This window comes from Corylus avellana, chromosome ca6 (genome assembly GCF_901000735.1).
Source record: "Corylus avellana chromosome ca6, CavTom2PMs-1.0".
Classification (NCBI taxonomy): Eukaryota; Viridiplantae; Streptophyta; class Magnoliopsida; order Fagales; family Betulaceae; genus Corylus; species Corylus avellana.
The window spans coordinates 22,589,314-22,606,601 of NC_081546.1; the positions used below are offsets into that span (position 1 = coordinate 22,589,314).

The window sequence follows — 17,288 nt, forward strand, 5'->3', positions numbered from 1 at the left end:
GGTCTCTGTAGTTGGCCTAAATTGTAAATCATTCAATGTGGTATAGAAAATAATATATAGGTCTTTATGATATGCCAGAATAATAGTTTACTCCCTGAAATTAATTTTCATTAAGTAACTTAATAAAATCTGTCACTTTGCCACGTTATGCACAATAAAACGCACATGTTATTTTTAATTTATGACTTTCAAAAATGACAATTAAATTTTTTCACATCATTTTACGACGCTAGATAAGATTACACATCAGCCCTCACTCCACATAATACGGCTACAATAAATTAACATAATTTCTTCTATCACTACAAAAAACATATCAATTAGTAACGTGTTAACTATTCATTACTTTTTGGCACGTTACAAATTAGTAACGTGTCAATTTGTGACACGTTACTAATTATTTTAGTAACGTGTCAAATGAGACACGTTACTAATTTATAACGTGCCAAACTGACACGTTACAAATTGGTAACGTGTCTAACTGACACGTTACAAATTAGTAACTGACACGTTACCAATTGGTAACGTGTCAGTATCACGTTACTAATTTGTAACGTGTCAGTTAGACACGTTACCAATTTTTAACGTGTCATGTTAACACGTTACAAATTGGTAACGTGTGAAACAGACACGTTACTAATTTTTTGTCCAATTAATTAATTCTATTAATATTATTTAGTTACATATCGGTTATTTTAAAAATATATTTATACTTAAGATTAGAAAAATACTAGCAACTCCGTATATAGTCTAAAATATTATTTCTAAAAATCACAATGTTATTTTTTTAATAACATTGAATAGTTTAATTATCATTATAATATGATAAATATATCAAATGGAAAGCTTTATATATATAGTGCAGTAATATGAATAATTTAATTTGTACTTGAGCAACAATTGGATCACTTTGTAGCTACTTTAGTATATGTTATTATAAAATATAACAAAATTGTTATGAAAACTAAATAAATCATTTTAGTATATGTTGTCAATTTATTTAAAAATTTGAAAGAAAAAAAAACACATCTTGAAACTAGCTAACACTCACTTTTTAATATCTCTCGAATTAAAGATTGCATTAATATCTACTCAAACTACAAGTAAAGTTTGCAAGGTAACCCTCTTTGCACTAAAATGATAAAAATACCCTTATAAAAAATTTAGGGAAAAATACATAAAATCAAGAAAAACATTATTAAAAAATTGGTAACCCATTTCAGCAAGTAATGGGTTAGCATAAGTATATGACCAGGGGACGGACTCACATATACCATTAGGGGGCCCCAAAAGTTTTAAAATTCTTCTTAGAATATGTCATTTTTAAAAAATTGTCCCTCCAAAATGCTATATTTGTCCCCCCATAATTTTTCTTTTCACATTTTTCCCCCTCTTGCAACATAGAAAATCGGAAATACCCCAATCCAATTAGTTTCTTCCCGTTGGCTTCTGACCAAACTCCAAACCTGATTTAAGACTTGAAACTACTTTTCTTGTGGGACTTTGAGCTCTACACTCTGCATAGCATCGTGTCAACTTGTCAAGGCATCAAGTCATTACGCTCAATAAATTAAATAGCATTTTTTTGTTGGGTCCAATAACTAGATTTGCTATTTCAGGTGATGTTTTTTTTTTTTTTTGGTTCAAAACTAAACCTACAATAATTAAGATGACGCCAAGCTCACAGCTGATTTTTGAGGGATCCAATCCAATGATATAGTTCAAGTCCCACAAAATTTCTAATTTTTTTTTTTTAAAAAAAAAAATTGCAAAATTAGTTGCTGTGGTTTACTTGATTTGCAATTATTAACTCTATGTGGTATCAAAATTAATTTATAGGTCCTTAAGATATCCAAAAAATAATAATTTAGTTCTCACTGTTAAATTCTGTTGACTGACTTAATAGATTATGATAGCGTAAAACATTAGAATTAATAAAATTGTGATACTTGTCTTATTTAAGTCAGTGTTATACTAACAGAATATGTTAAATTAGTAGATGGAATTTGATTGTAGGGACTCAATTATTTTCTGGCATAACTCAGGGACCTTTGAGTTTATTTTGGTTCCACAGAAAGCTAATTATAAGTCAGAAAAATCACAATTACTAATTTTACAATTTTTTTTTTTTTTTCATTTGCTTGAGACCAAGTCTGAAATTTAATAAGGAAACGTCTAATCAACTACAATATTTGCTAGATACTATAATATTTGCTAGATACTATAGTTGGTGCATAGTATAGAATATAGTTGATTGCTGAGTGAATTGTAAATGTGAGTTTTTGTATTCGGATGTATAAAAAAATAGAGTATAGGAGTGTGCTTATTTTTCTACAGATTGCAGATAGAATGTTTTAGAGTATAGTGGTCAGCTTGGCTTGGGTAACTGAAAGTCTGAGACCACACGGCACATTGGGCATAAAAATCACTATTGAATCAAAATTTAAGTATGATTCATCTAAAAATTAATTGTAATTTTAAAAGTCAAATCAACTTTAGGAGGATAAAAAGAGGATAAAAAGATGGTCCCTAATATTACTCAGGTATTTATTGGCTTCCTATATTGGACTATACTTTTTTCATGTTTGCCTCCTACCAATTGTCAAAGAAAATGGAGACAAGATTTTTAAGCATTTCCATTTTTTTTTTTTTTTTTTTTTTTGTTCTTTTATATATTTGGTCAAATATTTTGTAACTTTTGAGTACCCCACTTTGCATATATAGGGAAAACACTCAGTATATATAAAGACAGATTATATATTTCTATGTGATAATGTATTTATTTAAGTTCGTCCCCTCAAGTTGAAACAATATAGTTTTTGCCCCTGTATATGACAATTTTATACATACAGATAGAAGAAGTTTTTCCGACACTATATATATATATTTTCCGACACAATATACTTTTTCGGACACTATATATATAGTTTTTTAAAAAAAATCAAAATATAAAAATTGGTAACGTGCCACGTGTGGCACGTTACCAATTGGTAACGTGCCACGTTTGGCACGTTACTAAATGGGTTTGACTATGGCCTTATTTTTCACGATTCTCAGCTTAGTTTGTTTTCCCCCAATTTCTCCTCTTCTTTTTCTTCCTCTTCTTTCCCTCCAGCGCGCCAGTACTATACCCCTCCCAAACAGTGATTTTTCTCTCTTCCTCCTCTAGCCGTTTGGTTCTCCTCCGGCGTTTCTCATTTTCCGGTGTTCTCTCTTTCTGCTTCTAGCTCCTCCCATGCGCACGTACGCCCTCCTCTCTCCCTCGCTCGTTTTTCTCTCTTCTACTTTGGCCGGCATTGTCTCCCTCTCAGCGGCCTTTGTCACTCCGGCGGTGTCGAACCTAGGTGACTCTCCGACACTCTCTCCCTCTCCAATATTATACTGCATGTATATATATACTCAAATTTCTCAAATTTGATGTTTGAGAAATTTGATATACGAGTGAAAAAAAAATCCATTTTAATTTCTCAAATTTGTTTAGAAATGGCCTTTAGGCATTTGAATGGCATATTCGATGTTTGATTTTCAAAAGCCATTCGTTAATTTTTAGGCTTTTGAATGGCATATTCAATGTTTGATTTTCAATATATATATATTGTTTGATTTCCTGATATTATTGTAACTTTAAAATAAATTTATAAGTTTTAATTAATTTTGCAGGAAACTGAGTGACTATTTCATTTGTTTTATCTATGACCTGAATTTTATCTTAATATATTAATTACTCTGCATTTGTTATATTAATCTGCATTACCTCATGTAGAGTAATAAATTCAGTTGATTTTCTTGATAAGTAGAAATCAGGTTGATTTGTAAGTACAGTTGATGTCTGTACCAGGCATTGAATAGGACACGGTTGTAGCTTTATCTGTTTTGATCATTTGTTTCTTCTTCTTTACAGCATAACCGGATACAACACATATATGGAAATGAGAGTTCGATGTTAGAATTAGCTTTTATAGGGGTTCCTTGTATGATTAATAGAAAATAGAGCCCCCTTGAGTGGTTCATTTGTATCTGTTTATGTCTTGTATATGTGTTTTTGTATTTTTCTTTTCAATAGTTTTATAGCAAGTTTTGTATAGGGGATGGGGTTCTAAACCTTGTATATTTATCTAAATTGGGTTGGACTTTTATTTTTATAAAATCTCTCTAATTTATTTATCTTGCTCATTTTTAATAAATTGTTATATGTGAGTTTTTTTTCATGGAGAGTTGGAGATTGTATTGGTTTACTAGGCTTTCAGGGAATGAGATCATACTTCTGGGCCTTCTTATTGGGATTGACAAACTGTCAAGAAGAAATCATCTTGAAGGGCTTTTTGATTAACATGAATTGGACCACATGAATGCTTATAAAAATTTTAACATGAATTTGGTTGGCCTTATAATGTTGCATGGACCGTAATGGCGAGATACTTGGCATCTTTTTGGTTGAAATCTTTTTTGTTTTTTTTTTAAGTCTATTATTTTGTTTGCCAGCATGAATGCTTTCAACTATTACATTTCTTCGCATGTACCAATGTTATTGTAAGGAAAATTATCCATCTGGTTGGTTGATTTTCCAGCAATCTTTTTTTTTTTTTTTTTGAAACGGTAATATTAACATTTTTGTTTTGAATTGGTCTCTTTTTTATTTTAGGGGAACTGGTTGCATAAGGGGTTGCTTAATCATTAGCAGGAGTTCACTTTTAATCCCAGGTAATTGGCCTAGCTCTATGGTTCATAATAGATATATATATTGTATTATATGTTTATATAATTAGTTAGAATTAATTATATATAGTTATTTGTATATAATGTCAAAATTGTTATTGACAATTCTGGTTTGATCTTTGATTACGATTTTCATTAAGAAATTTTTTGATTCAGAAACTATGATGATTTTGATTTTGATTAAGAAGTTGTTAATCATGATTTGACAAATTGTTAATAATTAAGAAATTGTTATCTGAGGAGGTGTTATAGACAATAATGATTTTGGTTAAGACATTTAGTTTTTGGAACACATGCATGTGTAGAACACATTTATATCGTAATATGTGTAGATGACGTAAGGCTAGAAGCTGAGGATGGCAATCAAAACGAAAACCCACAACGGACCCCAAGTGGACAAAAGTCTCGTTTATCAAGACATTGTACCACTAGTTCAGCAAGCCCGTATGTATACATATGACTTATTTCAGACAAGTTATTATCGAATGTTTATAAATAGCGTATATACTTAACTCAAAATACTTGAAAATTAGGAATACAAATTAATATGTGTTGTGGTTGTGAAAATGCTGGATACGCGTAGATCATATATATGCTTCGTAATTTTAGATAATTTTCACAGTTTGAATGGATTATCATTGAAACTATGTATATACCCTGAGGTGTGTGTTGGCAATGTAGCTATAGCGTTGAAGTTATTTATTGTCTGTTCATACACGTCACTTAACCGGAATATTGTTAAGTATGACCTTCGTATAGTTTGACGAAGCTAATCGCTTAGGACTTGATGATTCCTGATTGATTGTTCGAGTGTTTATTTGCTGACTGATTGTTCTGTAACCATTTGCAGTGAGTGCGGAGAAGTCGACTTGTCATGATGGTGTTCACCAGAATTTTTGTTGGGGTGTTTGTACGTAATGTATTCGCGAATCACTTAAGTTGTATGTTTAAGGTTTTGCTAATGTATATGTATATAGTTATAATTATTTGTTTATTAACAATGATGTTGTATATGGACAATGATGTATATATATGTATGTTTTGTGGACATGAAATGGATATATGCTGTGGACAATGTTGAGATACGACTTGAGAAATGAATGTATGTTGATAGCAATTGATGATGTATGTTGAGAAATGGATGTATGTTGATAGCAATTGATGATGTATGTTGAGAAATGTATGTTGACAATCAGCTGTACAAATAAACAAATTTTGGAGAAATTATTATTATTATTATTATTATTATTATTATTTTATGCACGAAATAGAAACAGACACGTTACTAAGCTTTAGTAACGTGTCAAAACTAACACATTACTAATACTTAGTAATGTGTCGAAACTGACACATTACCAATTGGTAAAGTGTTATTTTCGACACGTTACTAAGTATTAGTAACGTGTCAAAAACTGACACGTTACAAAAAGTTGTAACGTGTTAGTATTGACACGTTACTAATACTTAGTAACATGTCGAAACTGACACGTTACTATTTAGTAACGTGTCAGTCTTGAAACGTTACTAAACTGGATTTAGCAACATCCAAATTCCTAACATGCCAGACACGTTACTATATACATGTTACTAACATTTAGTAGCGTGTTAACCGTAGTGACATGTTACTAAACTACTGTAACTAAACAACAAAGTTTTTGTAGTGTATTCTCAAAATTTTACCTCGTGCATAATCCTCCCACATCTTCATCTTCATGATTTTGTCCTTTTTCTGGAAATAACATGCTGATAAATTAAGTACAATGTCCAACATGCAACACTTCAAGATGGAGTTGTGTTAATGCTATGATAAATAAGGATGGTCCGATCACTTTGGAATGGGATGATAAATGTAAAGTACCTGTGGATGAAAAAGTCGAGGAGTGGTCGAGGATAATTTCTACGATTGTCTTTGATCATTGCGACCTCAATTATTAGAGTTGGAGCGAGGTCCAGATCCAATGGTGAAGAGTTTGGAAGAACGTGTGAAGGTATAAATCTCATTGTGTATGTGTATTATGTCACTTGCTTCAAATAATGTGACAAAATTTTGACTATTGTTTTCGTAATTACTATGTCTCAGGGTAAGTTCGTTTTGGATATTGAGCTAAAGAAGCACAAGGATGCCTTAGAGCATCAATTAAGTCTGGCCTATAAGAGGCATCGCTCCAAATTGCACCTCAAGAAATACAAAATTTATTTCCAAAATGTGAACAGCCATGATTTAGTAGCGGTGGCCAATGCTAAAGTCGAGGCGATGGCCAATGTTCTAGATGGACTTTCTCCAGAACAATGGCCTGCTATATGTAATTCATTCGAAACCGCCTTGTGGAAGTTAAATGCATCTTATTCAAATAAATAGTCTATTATTATTTCTAAGATTTGTATTCAACTATAAAAAATAAAATGAATATGTTTTTTGATTGAATTTTTGCAAGACAAATTTGACCAAAATAAGAATAATAGAACACAGATGGAAACAAATCATACCGCTGGCAGCTCGACGTTCGTCAATGTTATTCACAAGAAGGTAAGAATATATAGTGTTAAGCTTTTATAGTAATGTCCTTCAGTGTAACAGTTAATTATGTGTATTACATGCAGGCAAAAATTATTAAGGCCATACCCAATCCCATAGAAATATACAAGGACACGCACACTAACAAGGATGGAAAATTTGTGAGTGACTATGCTGAGAGTAAATATATAAGTGAATGAAATTGGTACTCATGATAAATATGTCTAATGAACTTGCATGGCTTATTTAGTTGAGGTTTATATGGCTTGTGCATAATGAAATGGAATCATAAGCAACAAACTTTGACGACGCTAATGCCAGCCAAGAAGACATTGTCTTGAAGGTGCTAGGTGGACACCGCTCCAGACATGTTAGAGGAAAAGGTTGTGGTGCCATACCTACCTGGTCAAACTCCTCATCAGCACACAACCAACACAACCATGATGAATGCTTGGCTAAACAGCTAGACACCGAAAAGAAACTAGCTGAAATGCAGGAAGCACAAGCTGCTATGGAGGAAAAAGTGCAAGCCGTAGAAGAAAAAATGCAAGAAGCTAAAGCTGCTATGCAGATACAAAAGCTGCATTTCAGGCAGAAATTATGGAATCAAAAGCATTTCAAGCTGCTATGTAGGCACAAATGGAAAGACTACTAAAACATCTAAGAAGGTAAGAGAATCTTGCCTATCAATTATTAATTTTTTTTTAATTTTTTTATTTCACACACATATCAAGTAATTGTTAGAAAGATCATTGATTATGATATGAATTCTATTATTCCTAGGCCTGGAGGGGGCTCTTATGGGTCTGAAGGAGCTCTTGTTGTATTTTGTTTAAGACTTTGTTTTAATATTAATAAGATTTGGCACAAATTTGGCTTGTATTAGAGGGTAAGAACTTTAAATAGTTTGAATGTTTAAGAACTTTGGAGGGAGCTTTTGTTGTACTTTGTTGAAGAAGTTGTTTTAATATTATAAAGATTATAACAAATTTGGTTTGTGTTAGAAGGTAAGAACTTCGACTAGTTTTTTGTTTAAGAACTTTGAGTTAGTGAACCTCTCTTGACATGTTTATCAAGTTGAGTAAACAATGCAAGAGAGTAATCTTATATAACAATATTTCATTTTTAAGTGTATACAGGATGGCATTAGTGGAGGATGTGCAAAGAGTTGTGGCGCTAAAGGACTCAAATAATAATGGGTAAGTTATTTCAATCCCATTGTCATTCACTTGTTGATGGAAGTTAATTCTATTTAATACAAGTATATAACACTATTTTCTTTTTTTGTTGTATGTAGGATGGCAGGAGAGAAAGATGGGCAAGAAACTGTTGCACTAAAGGAATCTATTGATGGTAAGTTATTTCAATCCTATTGTCTCTCACTTGTTGGTGGAAGTACTATGAAATGTAGCGAGCGGGAGGCTTGCATGGAGTTATAATGATGAGTAGAATGTGAATTGGAGTGTTTGGCTTTTGATTATATTTGTGTGAATTGGAGTGTTTGGCTTTTGATTATATTAGTTTGGTGATTTAAAAATAATGTCTTGCGAGAGTATAACTATCAATATGCTAAACTTTCTAGGATCTATCCCTTCTTATGGCAAGCATATGGTTGTCTTTTTCTGCCAAACTACATGTTTGTTTCTATCAAAATATAGTTCAATTCTTTTCTTTTCTTTTCTTTTCTTAGTGTTTGTGTTTTATTGTGGTAATTAAGGCCGAGGATTTTTTTTTTTTTTTTTGTTATAATTAAGTTATATATGAATCAGAGCCACAGCTTGTTGCTGGAGTGGGTACCAGTATTTGCTGTTGCTGGAGTGCTGGTAAATTAACTATGATAACTACAACGTTTTGTTGTAAAAATTCAAATTCAAATTCAAGATGGATTTTTATTTTTTCTTTTGTTCTATTGAAATCAGATTTACATAGCATCTTCCTCTATTGGATTGGGATCAGTCCCTTGGTTGATCATGTCTGAGGTAACTTTCAACATTTCAAAGTGAATTTGTGCAAATCTAAGACAGCTTAGGACTCTATAGTGTTCCCGTTTCTTCTACTTTATCCTCTTGGATACCATAAAAGAGAGCAGAGAAATCATTGGGTTTATATGTAACTTGTTCTCTCCCAGATTTTCCCAATAACTGTGAAGGGGGCTGCTGGGAGTTTGGTGGTGCTGGTGAATTGGTTGGGTGCTTGGGAAATTTCCTATATCTTCAACTTTCTTATGAGTTGGAGTGCTTCAAGTAAAGAAAGCTTCCCAATTGACATGAGAACAAGTGCATTGTCTTACAAATAATGAATATAACTTCCTTGTTTGATTTGTTTTTTCTGTTCTTTTCCAGACACTTTTTTCATCTACTATGCATTCTCTGTGATTATCAGCTCATGCATTCAAGAGCACAATATTCTCCTGTCACTAAGGTGTGGACTTACTACATTTACTGAACTCTGCAGTAAATAAACTTCTTTGTCGAAAGCACTGCTACTCAATAGGCTAATTTTATTTGTTGAAAATTGGATGGTTTTTTTTACTTATTTAAGTGTAAAGTTTTCAATTTAAGTTGTGGTTTGGGCTTGAATCTCCTCACTTTTGCAAATGAAAAACAGTGAGGCAGGTTTTTTCTTGGATTCATAAATTTAATTCTCCTTGTTGCTCAGCTTGAAAGGGAAATAAAAGATATTCTTCTTTGTTAATTGCTATTGCATGAAGTTGTGCATATTTCTGATTCATTTTGGTTGGTGATGCTGCTATGTACATTGTTCAATTATATGAAATTACTCGGTTCATTTCCACTTGCAAAGCTCTAATCCCAACACATTGCTCTGTATATAGTTAGTTATTTGTCTGTTTCTGGTATGAAATGTTGTAAATTTTTTGAGTCTTCTGAGCTTTATGGAAGGCTTCAATGTCAAGCTCGTCCTTCTTGACTCCTTGCCTGGCACCATTTTTTTTTTTTTTTTAAAGGAGAAAATATATCATAGGAGAATATACTTTATCTATGACACAAAAAGCGATATCTTAACATGGCCAAGCATTGGGTGCCACCACTTGTGTGCTTTGTGCCTCAAATGCATGTACGTGTTATGTGATAACCAAATATCCATGTTACTTTGTATGTCATCTTTGTTTGAGTACTTTGTTTTAATGCATTTTTAACACCGACTTGGCTAACTCTTAATTAGACAGAAAAGTTGGTTTAGGTTATGTTGAATAGTCAAAAAATTATTATTATAATTATTATATTAAAAAAAGATATAATTATTATAATTATAATTTTTTTTAAAAAAATTCATTAGTAGCAACCGCAAAGTTGTCACTAATGATTTTTTTATTTTTTATTTAAATAGTGCCGACCTCAAGGTCGCCGCTAATGATGTTTTAAATAGTGGCGACCTCAATGTCGCTGCTAATAATTTTTTTTTTTTTCTCATTTAAATAGCGGCGACCTTAAAATCGCCGCTAATGAGGGGTCATTAGCGGTGACTCTATGGTCACCGCTAATGAGGGGTCATTAGCGGCGACTCTGTGGTCACCGCTAATGATCTTTTAAATAGCAGCGACCTAAAGACCCCTCATTAGCGGTGACCCAAGACCCATGTCAAACTATTTTTGCTATGAAAAAGAAAAAAAAAAGTTCATTAGCGGCGACCCTAGTTGTCGCCGCTATTTAGCATTAGTGGCGGATTAGTATTGGCCACTAAATAGCGGCCTCATGTCGTCACTATTTGTAAATAGCTGCGACTTTGTACTCATTAGGGGCAACTTTGAATCACCGCTAATGACTTTTTTTCTTTTAAGTGAATATATTAATATAGCATCTTGAAATAGGGTAGCAAACATATGTGGTTCATCTTCTTGAAAACACAATCCTCAGCACACCTTCTCCTCATAACTTGCATGCTAAGCACTACCACTCGCCAAATAGTCAAATAGGCATGGTGAGGGAGCACCTTGGCCTTGTCGATAAAATTTTTTTTTTTTTTTTTTTTTTATGGACAAATTCAAGCCAATCTTACTGCATTATTGTCAGAATAAGCAGAAGCACACTGTTTGATGCAATGGCCTCATCATGGCTAGTGATGAGCTAGTCTTAGTAGCTCATAAACCTTGGATCTAGTCGCATAAAAAACTGAGATAGCTTCAAATTTGATAGATGACATTTTATTTTGTTTTTAAACTCTGCTGCTTCTGCCAGACAAAAACTTTTGGGTGACCAAGACCAAACCTTGGGGTGGCCAAACACAAAACCTTGCAGGGGCCTTGGTATAAAACTGCAATAGTTAGAAGAAGTTTAAAAACTTAGGAGTTGCTAGGGTCCCCCACCTTGCAAGGTGGGTCCACCCCTACACTTACATGAGACACCATAAATTTCATACATATTTCCACGAAGGAAATCAGCCAAAATGTCGAAAATGTATGCTGTGGACTAGCAAACTATCTGCCCTTAATTGTGCCATCGTACGCGACAGTAGTTGTGACCGTAGAAGAATTGCTAGTGCCAGCATCAATGCTAAAAGATTGTGTAGAGTTAGTGACCACGTACTTAGTCTCTTCTGTCTTGAGATCGACCTTTTCCTGTGGATTTTTTTTCATATTTCTCAAACCCTCGAGCTCCATTGCCACCTCTTTCATAGAGGGCCTATCCTCTCCTCTTACACTCAAGCACTTTTTTGCAAGATTAGCCACTTCCTTTAATTCCTCAATATTACCCTCATTTACAATGTGATTGTCAAGAATTTGAAGTAGACGATCCTCAATCACCGAAGAAACAAAGTACATAGCAAGATTTCTTTCACCTTCTGTCTTATCAGACAAGATTGCCCTCCTACCTGTCAATAACTCCGCCACAACAACTCCAAAACTGTAGACATCACTTTTTTCTGTTAGTTGGCCACTATGAAAATACTCCGGGTCTAAGTACCCGAAAGTTCCCTGCACCAAAGTGTTTACTTGTGTTTCATCAAGAGAAATCAGCCTTGAAGCTCCAAAGTCTGCCACTTTTGCAGTGAGGTTATCATCTAAAAGTATATTTGCAGTTTTTACATCTCTATGAATAATTGGCATAGAAGCTTCAGAGTGTAAGTATGCGAGTGCTCCTGCACTTTCCACTGCTATCTTCATACGGTTTTCCCATGAAAGTGAGAATAAGTGACTTTTATAATGAATGTGCTCAAAGAGAGTCCCATTTGTGATGAATTCATAAACTAGTATGGGCACTCTTGTTTCAAGACAACAACCCAATAGCTTAACCACATTTCTATGGTTGATTTGGGTAAGTAAACACACCTCGTTTATGAATTGTTTAGTTTGGCTACGATCAAAAACTTTGGACTTCTTAATGGCAACCGCTTTGTTACCTGGTAATACTCCTTTGAAAACAATTCCATTGCCTCCTTGGCCAAGAATTTTACTCTCGTCGTAATTGTTAGTGGCCTTTTTAAGCTCTTTTGTACTAAAGATTTTTGCTGGCTCTACAGACCCTTCGAAATTTGAGAGTTGTTGTTGTAACATTAAGCCCCCGTTTTGTTTGAAAAATTTCTCCTTAAGCTTGATGAGCTTTCTTCTTTTCAATCCCCAATATATCCAAGAAGCTCCAACGAGCAATACTAAGAAGCCTATGCCAATACCTACAGATGTAAAAACATGCATTTGGACCAAAATGAATACCATCGTCTTTGTTACAACAGATGCATTGAAACAGTTGAGAACCAAATATATTGCATTTTGAAGATAATAAGATGCCTATGTCAAAGCTTGTGAAATGTCAACTACAGTCTTTAAAACACTTTTTCTTTTTTTTTTCAAAAAAAAAGAAAAAGTATAAAACTACAGTCATCTTACGGACTCCAGCCTTCAGACTTCTCTTAATTAAGTTCACGTCTCCCAGAGCTTACACCTTCTGTTCCTGTGAGGTTGGTCAAACCATCCTTAAGAGGTTTCACGGGTCGTGGAACCACTCATCTAAGGGGTGCTAGGGTGGTCCAACAACCAACAACCTCCTCCACCCTCAATTTTTAGCTTCACCTTTTTGTTTCAATTTTTTAAAACATTTTTAAGAAAACTTCATTTAAGCCTTCCAAATTTTTATCACCTTTTCAATCACCTCTCAAAGGTATAAAATAAATAAATAAATAATCAATTTAGTGTATTCAACGTTTAAAAATTTACAATCTCACCCATCATTATAATTTTTTGTTAAATCCTAATGGAAGCCTTGAAAATTTTCAAAATACCCTTTCTTAAAAAAAATAAAAAAGATAAAAAAGAAAGAAAAGAAAAGAAAGAGAAATGGTCAATGGGTCACCAGACCCACCTTGTGACCGGGTTATGCGGCAAGCTGTGGGCCACCAACAAACTCACTTTTTTAAGATAGGTTTGTAAATTTATAAAGTTTACAGCGGTAGGCATATCACTCCAATATGACTTTAAACCCTAATGGGAGGAGTGACATGGCAAATTTATTAAAGTTTGATATATTAAATCAAAAGTTTTTGAATTTTAGGAAGAGTAATTGCAAAAATAATTAAAATTCACAGAATTAAGTGACGTTTTTCCAAGAATTTTATAATGTATAGTTGATATTTCAAATGGCTTTTATTAGGAAATCTATTGAAAATGCAATGGAAGAATTGAGTGAAAAATGACTAAATCCTAATATTACCTAAAATGGCCCGAATTGACATTTGTTATTTTTATTTAAAAAGTTCTTTTCTCCGCATAAGCAAAAGTAGTGTCTAGGACTTTCAAATGGCAAAAGAATGGATGACCTATTTTTGGATATCGGGAAACTAAATCCCTTCATGGAATAAATTTTTTATTTTTTATTTTAAAAAATAACTGCTCCCAAAAAATTATAATACAATTCTTATATATTTATATATACTTACCGAGTAAAAGAGGGATACTCCTATAGCGGGTGACTATAAGACGGCACCCTGTTCCATTTTTCATCCCATCACCTTCGTAGCCCTTGGGACAATCACACTTGAAACTCCCCGGAATGTTGGTGCAAGTCGTATTGCAGGGATTTGAAATTTCGCACTCATTAATATCTGAAACACAATACATTAATATAGTAGTTATATAAAGGAACTTGTAATATTCTTGTTCAAATGAAAATTCACCCCCACAAACTAGGGAATGCGATCCTCTCGATTTTAAAGGAAATTGAGAGGCACCAATTTAGTAAAATAAAAGAGTAAAATGGTCTTAAAAAAATTAAAAAGATCATTTTGTCCTCCTATATTGTACTAAGTACTAACCATTTCTTTCTATTTCCTTTGGGACAAACTAGCTAGTAGCATTCTCATCCGTCTCCTTAAATTTATTTCCTATTTTAGCTAAAAAAAATCACAGATCTTTATTTTAATTATTTACTTTTCCAAATCACCTACGTTTGGCTCTTCAAATTAAGGATCTGCTTTCATTATTTTATTTAAATGTTATTTTTAAGATTTTTTTCTTCAATTTTTTATTCTTTGTAGCTCCAACGTTTCATAGATTTGAAGATTTGTCAATTTCTAATGATATATTTTTGAAAATTTATCTTTCTCTAAGCATCATATTTTCAAAATTTATATTCCTCATCATCATCAATTCATAAGTCATTCGTATATCACTACGCAATATAAAGAAAAGAAAAAATAAAAGAAGGAAAAAAAAAAAAAAAACAATATATCATTACCTTTGCAATCATTAGAGAGATATGGGTTCCCTTCATAACCTGACCGACATATGCAACGATACCCAGGACCGTTGGGGGAATTCTCACATTCACTATGCTCTGCATTACATGCATAGGTTGTCGAATTTTTCTGAGCATCTGGGCATGTCTCCTTCCCAACTGCCCAATCAAGCACAAGCGGAAGAGTCTTTCTGTTCTGGAAATTTATAAGATCCAAGGAAGAAAAGTTGTATGCTTTTTCTTCTGCTATAAAACCGAAACTACATGGATTGAAGTCGCCTACTTTGGAGTGGTGGTTGAAGCTCCTGAGGACCACACGAAAATTCTTCATTCCATGTGGAATAGAAGTTTGGCAACAGCCAATCCCAGAGCAAGACCCGTTAACCACACTGTCAATTTTGGAACAGACTGATATGCATCCAGTCGCAAAATTCTGCTTTTCCAATGTACCTCTAATAATTGCATAAGTGTCGCAACCGAGTGCAGTGAACTTGTTCCTCGTATATGAGACAGAAAACGTTAGCAGACTGAGCTCGTAATTATAGCTGGAGGTGGTTTCGTTGTTGGGGCAATCATGGCCAATGGGGGTTGTGACTCGCAGTTCACCATCCAATGATATGTTTAGGACTTTTATATGGCCGCGGCGCAGAAATGGTGTTGAGTCATGACAAGTGATGAGAAAAGCTGGATCGAGGTAACAGCCTTCGGTTGTTCCAAATGGGTAGGGGATTTGAAGCGATCCACATGTTCTGATGCAGCTTGAATTGGTGGGTTCTGCTGCTGATGCTGATGCAGCTAATGCTGCTAAAATTATGGCCTCAAGTAGCCGTTGTTGTTGCACAAGTATTCCATGCATGCCCATCACTTGCCTTCTACTCTTTCTGTAAAATTTCTTTGTGCCTGGAAAACCTTGAATGGCCTCCTTCGATCCCTTTAGGAAAGAAGCTAGGCAAGTATCTCTGCAGAGCGCACTTCAGAGAGCTTGATGTAATATGTCGTTAATTGGTGACGTTTAATGTTTGTAATATTACTCATGATTTTCCCCAAAAGCCTTAAACCACCACGAGAGTAGGGCCTTGTAGCGCCCCTGATTTTAAAAGTCTTATTTTATAGATATTTATTTAATGATATATTATTCATATTAGATAATGATATTTATTTTTGAGGAATTTATTAGATCTTATGAATATTATAGGAATGAATATTGATTTAAGGTTATTATATCCCCAGATTTTAAAAGTTTTATTTTGGAGATTTATTTGATGATATTAGGTAATGATATTTATTCTTAAGGAAATTTATTAGATTTTATGAATATTAAAGGAATGAATATGGATTTGAGGTTATTAGATCATGATGTTTGATTTTATATGAGAGATTATATCTTGGTTATTTTATTGGGAGATTTAAGAGATATGATAATTGATTATTATAATTTGGAGTATGATTATAATAGTCGTGATTTAATGAGGAATTCATTGGTTTAAGATTATTAATGGAAGTTATGATTTTATTAGATTTGGTTTATTAAATTGGAGCACAACCCACTTATTCTTTCCTTAGAGCATCTCCAATTGCTTAGCTAAAAGAGTAATATTAGTTACATTTCGCTATTATTGTTCTTTTTTTAGCAATTTGGAGCTATTCATTGTACCACACCAGATTAATAAAATATTGTTTAATTTTCTTTTGTTTATTGTTTCTTTATTTACCTATTTTCACCCAACAAAATTTATTTCGCTTGCTCACAGAATTTCTTCACATAGTTGGATGAAAAAAATTAAATGCTGAAAAAATTTAGTTCATGGAAACAAATCAATTGTAGTGGGATGGAAAAATTGAATGCATAGAAACACATGGATGGAAACAAATCAATTGCAGTTGGATGAAAAAATTTATTTATGTTATTAATTTTAAGAATTAGTACCGGCATGTGAGATGAATGTTCCTCATATGTGTTTATTTTTGTTTTTATGAATGATTTTGATATAAGTGTTCGTTTTTCCCTTTAAATAAGTGTTGGCAGTAATATAATAATAATAAAAAAAAGAATGAGAAATAGTATTTTAAATCAAGTAGAGAATGAAATAGAGAATCTATTAGAGTGTATAGTAAAAAAATAATAGTTAAAGTAAAGAGTTGTACTTTTTCACTAGGTAAAATACCTAACTTATATTTTCTTTTTCCTACTTTCCCCACCTTCTTGATTTTCTTTCTTTTAACCTTCATCCTCTCACACACATAAAGCTCTCTACCCACTATCAATATATTTATTTTTATTTTCCTTTATAACCCCATAGAGAGATTGAGAATCAGATGCATCAGAGAAGGAGATTGAGGGAGAGAAGGTGAGAAAGAGAGTTTGAGCGAGA

The 17,288-nt window shown here is 33.1% G+C and overlaps 1 protein-coding gene across 1 annotated transcript; it reads right to left on the reverse strand.

Moving 5' to 3' along the window:
* Window positions 1-11,666: 11,666 nt before the first annotated feature.
* Window positions 11,667-15,778, reverse strand: LOC132185389 (putative wall-associated receptor kinase-like 16). The gene is made up of 3 exons (XM_059599168.1): window positions 14,917-15,778; window positions 14,120-14,284; window positions 11,667-12,859 (listed from the first exon to the last, which is right to left on the reverse strand). The coding sequence occupies exons 1-3, from the start codon at window positions 15,776-15,778 to the stop codon at window positions 11,667-11,669; spliced, it is 2,220 nt and encodes a 739-aa protein (XP_059455151.1).
* Between the last annotated feature and the right edge of the window lie 1,510 nt (window positions 15,779-17,288).

Bases quoted from the DNA above. Each gene is read 5' to 3' on its own strand.
- LOC132185389 (XM_059599168.1), bottom strand. From the start codon at position 15,778: ATGGGCATGCATGGAATACTTGTGCAACAACAACGGCTACTTGAGGCC. The intron at 14,285-14,916 runs GTAATGATATAT...ATTGTGTTTCAG, and splicing joins TCTCTCTAATGATTGCAAAG to ATATTAATGAGTGCGAAATT. The intron at 12,860-14,119 runs GTAAGTATATAT...TTACATCTGTAG, and splicing joins GAGTATCCCTCTTTTACTCG to GTATTGGCATAGGCTTCTTA.